General features: G+C 33.6%; 1 protein-coding gene across 1 annotated transcript; it reads right to left on the bottom strand.

The window, feature by feature from the left end:
- Positions 1-1,273: 1,273 nt before the first annotated feature.
- On the bottom strand, positions 1,274-3,556 carry LOC141668862 (homeobox-leucine zipper protein HAT7-like). The gene is made up of 4 exons (XM_074475894.1): positions 3,232-3,556; positions 2,464-2,843; positions 1,894-2,023; positions 1,274-1,725 (listed from the first exon to the last, which is right to left on the bottom strand). Exons 1-4 carry the CDS (start codon positions 3,326-3,328, stop codon positions 1,556-1,558), a joined length of 777 nt encoding a protein of 258 aa, XP_074331995.1. The 5' UTR covers positions 3,329-3,556; the 3' UTR covers positions 1,274-1,555.
- Between the last annotated feature and the right edge of the window lie 2,535 nt (positions 3,557-6,091).

The following is a 6,091-nucleotide window of genomic DNA, read 5'->3' as shown; positions in this document are numbered from 1 at the left end:
CTTTAACTGGAGCCCCCAAACTTCTTCTTTTGTGCAAAAGATATTAAGTTAGTGCACATAGTTGATTTCCAGTTGTTCTACGTACGTAATAGCTACTAGTACTAGTACTTAATTTTTCAGATCTTTGTAGAATTGCTAGCTTGCTAGGTTATATTTTTTTGAAATATTCTAAACAGAATAATTCTCTAGACTTAACAAAGTTTTTTTCACACAGATCTTTATATACATTTGTGCTGACTATATTTTTCGCTAAATACATTTGCATTCGAATATCAAGGTGGGGTCGGTAGATAAACAGGTACAAAAGGATCCGTGGAGTGTTTATAGTGTATTGACAGATACAAGCATCTAATGAATAATGAGGAAGTGAAACTAAAAAAATGGTGTAGCAGAAGAAGAGAAATCTAGATATACAGTAGATCACATGGATTCTTTTTGAAACACAGTCTGACAATTGGGCTGAGGGATGAAAGATAAACAGATAGAGAGATGCATGAGGATTGAGTTAAATAGACAAAATACAAATGTCATTTTCCCAGAAAATGACCCCGCCCCTTCTAAAGAAAACACTAAACACTACTCCTTTGTTTTTATTCTCAACCCTTCTCTTTGGACTCTTCTTCTATTGGAATTTGTGCTTTCGATTCTTCCTATCCCTTTCATCCCCACTTCCAACCCTTTTTTCATCTTTCACCGTTTAGATTTTAGCCTACCCTCATAAATTTCCAAACCATGCACCTTTTCAATCTACACACATTTATAGTTATATCAACATCATAGGTTAATGGAAGAACTAGAATTGCGAAATGCTAAATGCTGTTATCCTAAAATGCTTCCTAAAATTGTTTTCAAATGCAAATATTTATGATGCATGCTTGATAATTTTCATGAAATAAGATTTTGCATGCGGACACATGCGCCCACAAATTGAAACCTACGCAGATATAGGTATAGATATAAACTTGCACATCATCAAATATTAGCCTAAATTTAAAAACCACGTTAAGATCCTGTGATGTTGATGACTGATCTGCAGTTCCAACTTCTATATATAATTTATTTACTAAATTCAACTAGAGAATCTCTTATAATTATTTATTTTTGGTTGTTTAGTTGTTTATGATTAAAAAATTGCATAAATTTCAGTAGATGGCCCATGCCAGAGCAGAAGACCCATTCACTGGCAAATGTTACTCAAACATGTCACATGTAGCTTCAAACCTTTTATATGCTACTATTTGATTGTTAGTGTTATTCTATTATATTTCCCCAAGTGGTCCAACCGATTTGCAACAATATTTTATTGTATCTCACAAATTTGGGAATATTCATAATATCATACATTCAAATTACTAAGCCGCCCAATTTCATCTTTGGCTAGATAAACATGCAATATAGATCCACTGTTGGTCTATATTTATACACATCGATCTGATGGCTACAAATTTAAGAGAAAAATAAGATTCGGGGGGAAAAAGCATTGCTTACGTTGTAAATTAATTGATTATATTTCGGATTCAATTAAATTAAAAATGCCATAAAATGATAGTGATGATCAATGGAAATTCTGATGTTGCTCTGGCCATGGCCAGAAACCGGGATGATCATCGATGCCATTGAACATGCTGCAGAAGGTTTCGTCGGGAACTGTTTGATTGAGTCTTTGATGAGAATGCAGCAGGTCTGGTGTGGATGATGAACTTTGGAGAAAGACTTGAGTTGGACCTAAATGGAGGAAATTTTTATTTTTACATACATAATTAGGCAGGTCCGGGATTAATATGGTGTTAATTACTAGAGAGTAAGACATAATTATTGAGAGTAAGACATCCTAGTATAATAAGAAGTACATTTGTACTATTGTTTAATTTATTTAATTAATCGTGTAATTACCTGCAGTAGTGTTGACAGGATCACAACTATTTTCACTTCCATTACTCCAAGAACCTTCATGAGTTTCTTTGTTGAGGTTGATAGTCCTGTTCTCATTGCCTGATTCTCCTCTACCTTTAAGTGCCAACAACTGCAATCATAATTACGTGTAAGAGAGGTAATCATCTAGCTAGTTAGAATTAATACTATTATTAAGGTATTTAGATCAAACCTCATTTCATGAATTTTTTTCTCTTGTGCAATTGTGCAAGACCCTTATTCATAATTCAAAATGGAAATTAAAAGGAACTATAAAGAATCAGATTTCAGAAGCAATTTCAAGGTACCTCTTATGCATGTCAATATCATAGCTAATTCTTAGTTTCGTACTCACCTTGATCTTAATGGAAACAAAAGTAAAATTATAAGCAACGACTTTAGTGTTTGATCGGGATCATGAATATCTCAATTACTAAAATGTTAAAACAAAGATATCAGATGATAAAGCACAAAATTCTAGCATATATATCATAATATTTATATATAATTTTGGAATCAGTTTATCAAATAATAATTATAGAATAAAATTACCTCTCCATGTAGATTCTTGTTCTGGGACTTGAGGGAATCGTTATCAGCCTTAAGAGCATCAAATTGTCTTTTAAGAATATCATAGTCTCTTTCTAGTTGCTTAGTCTTCCACCTAGCCCTCCTGTTCTGGAACCAAATAGCAATTTGTCTAGGCTGCAGTCCTAAAGCCCTAGCAAGCTGCATTTTCCTCTCCGGCTCAAGTTTGTTACCCAACTCAAAGCTCTTCTCTAGTGCCTTGACCTGTTCCAAGTTAAGCCTCCTCTTCTTCTCTCCTAGTGATTGTGATCCATCATCTGACATCTCATCCTCTCCTCTTACTTCTTCACACCTCTCCATTCCCGAAAATGACATCGATCTTCCCATCATCAGTGATGATACACCTGCAGATCATGCGCAATTTTATCATCCACTTGTTACATGAGAGATACAGAGAGGGAGAGGGGGGGAGAGAGGGAGAGGGGGGAGAGAGAGATAGAGAGAGAGAGATAGAGAGAGAGAGAGAGAGAGTTAGAGGGGGAGAGGGGGAGGGAGAGAGAGAGAGAGAGAGAGAGAGTTAGAGGGGGAGAGGGGGAGAGAGAGAGAGAGAGAGAGAGTTAGAGGGGGAGAGGGGGAGGGAGAGAGAGAGAGAGAGAGAGGGGGGGAGAGGGGGAGGGAGAGAGAGAGAGAGAGAGAGAGAGAGAGTGAGAGAGAGAGAGAGAGAGAGAGAGAGAGAGAGAGAGAGAGAGAGAGAGAGAGAGAGAGAGAGAGAGAGAGAGAGAGAGAGAGAGCCTTGGTATTCCTGGGGAGAGATGGAATTAGGATCATGATAGGATTGAAACATAATAGTCTCAGCTGGGAGCTGGAAAGACATATCACTGAAAATCATATATAAATATTGCCAACTCTTTAGCTTTCGTTTTTGCAGGATTTGTGGATTCAAATGGCGTTCCGTTGTGTGACTCTTATGGTCATTGCGTCGTAGATCTTACAGGTAATTTAGAGGACAGACAAAAGTTGAACATGGGTGTCAAACAAGCAGCACTGGAAAACAGCGATAATATGTTGGGAGAGAGAAGAGAGAGAGGCCCTTTATACGTACATACATGTAGAAACACATTTTCTGTAATATTATTACTCGGAGTGCTTATAAATTACAGAAGCGAGATTCTACATAACCGCAAGGTAATAATTTATACCTTCATATCTTTGAAGTGCTGTACATTGACTTACGGTAAAAAAAAGTTTAAGCAAATATTTTCATCAAGTAAAAAGGAAAATAACGAAGTCATTGTGCATCATGTAGTGTCAACCCAAGTATAAAATTGAGAAGATAATAGATAACTATTTTGTACTACAATAACGGTTAACTCCGTTGGAGTCGGAGCAAGCCATAACATCGTCATAGTGTAATATTACCCGCTTTAAGCTAACTTCACACATATTTTATTTTTGGAAATATTTTAAAATATCTCATATTAATGGTGCTAATTGGCTACTCTATAAATTAAATAATTTTTTATAATTTCATCAATGTGATACTTGTGTTGTCCACCCAACAAATTTTCCCCTCAAACCAAAAAGCTCAATATCTCGTGATCTTATCCTTGTGATAAACCTATTTACATCTTGCACTGCCACAAGTCACTTGTACACCATTAGCAAAACTTCTGACTTCGCACAATCTCATCCTATTTCCGAATCTTTGGTTTTGATACCAGTTATAGGGCCACGAGCAAATTATAACACTGCATTAGTATGATATTGTCTGTTTTGAACTAAATCCGCACGAATTTTTTTTTGGGCGCATTCCAAAATATCACATGCAAATGGAATTAATTGGTTGGTGTATATAAAAGAGAATTATCACGTCTCATAGATGTGGTAATTGGGTTGGCATCACCCAATAATTCTCTCACCAGACCAAGAATTGCAAACCTCGTGGTCTTATCCTCGTAATAAATCTGTCTATATCGTACATCACCCCGATTTAACTTGTTCAATCTGTCGTTTAAACAGCGACTATCAACAAAAGGCACACAACAGATCTCCAATCGCATGCACATCAAATTAAAACTCCCACATCGAAATATAGTAGCTTGTTACCCCATGATCCAATTTTCAAAAGTTTGCATATGTTTAACAAAATTATTTCTGCTGTAGAACATTGCACACGAATTTAGCTCAGTCACCAATTTATGATCTCATGATGGTGTTATGCAAATCGCTTACTGTGAACTTATTTGGAACTTCGAAATTAAAAAGACCACCTTAGACGGTAAATTTTCACTGGGTATCTTTTTGACGGACATTAAGTTTAAAGGTCAAGGATATTTTTATTTTCATTAGTGCCAATTCTACGTGACATTTTATACTGGTTTGTTGTATCGTGACCTTAGAATAAATAATAAAGATATATGGACGGATTTGTTCGTTTTAATGATGGACGGAATAATTTATTTGTTTTATTATATTATATTATAATTGAGTTTGCATTTTCATTGTTATTGAGTTTGTGAATAATTTTTTTAGTATTTATGTAGTTTGTATTTTGTAGGTAGGTTGAATATATATTATTGTATATTCGTAGATTGTCTAGAAAATGTATTCTTGATATTTTTTTCTAATTAGGCAAAGGTGTCTAAATTGGAAACGTACGGGTTTGTGTACGGGGAAGGCCAATTACAGCACTAACATTAACGATATATGGGAACCAAATACCAATCATATTCATGATAAAAACAACCGCCTCCTTAAGAATGGGTCGGTATTGCATGTTATTGAGCTTAACCCAAAAAAGCTAGTGACTCGATAATGACCAATTTGTTCATTTTTTATACCGACCAACACTACTGACCGACATTCGGGCATAATTATGTTTAAACCAATTGATTACAACGATTGATTCTTTTAAATCAGTCAGTTTTGATAATATTTAGAGTTTAAGGTTTAGGGTAAAAATATTTAAATAATATATTAATTATATATTTTAATTAAATAAAAATAAATATATAAGAAAAAATGATATTAAACGTTTGTTGTAATTAAAAAATTAAAACGGATAAGTTGTTTTTAAGGAATGGGATTTAGAGGTTGGAGTCTATGCGAATATGTCTTGTTACATGAATGTTATAAGATATTTTAACGATTGTATTTGACTTATGTATGTTGACAGTCGGACCTTAATGAATGATGTTATCTTCGTTTGATATTAATATATGGAAGAAATCATCTCATCATGATGTACACATCATAGAATTTATAAGAATAATTATGTCGGCGTAATTGTTTCGGATATATCGATATCCGTTTATATATTTTAAAATAAAATATTTAATTTTTTAATATCGTATTTTACGTGGTAGATGATTAATAGGAACTTAAACTAATAATTTTTTAAATTTATTTTAGATATTCTAAGTATTTTTAAAGTAAAAAGTTTGATTAAGTAGATTTTATTTAATATTAAATATTTGGTATTTTATTTTTTAATATTAAAAAAGCCAGTATTTTATATTTTATCAACTAAACCCAATAAAAAGCATTAAACTACATAAAACATTTAATTTTATTAATTTCATTCAAAAAGACTGATTTAGTCAATTTTAATGGAGGGTAATTTTAAAACAATTAAAATTTCGAAGAAAATTTG

Source organism: Apium graveolens, chromosome 6 (assembly GCF_009905375.1).
Source record: "Apium graveolens cultivar Ventura chromosome 6, ASM990537v1, whole genome shotgun sequence".
Classification (NCBI taxonomy): Eukaryota; Viridiplantae; Streptophyta; class Magnoliopsida; order Apiales; family Apiaceae; genus Apium; species Apium graveolens.
This window is presented reverse-complemented; position numbering and strand designations above follow the sequence as displayed.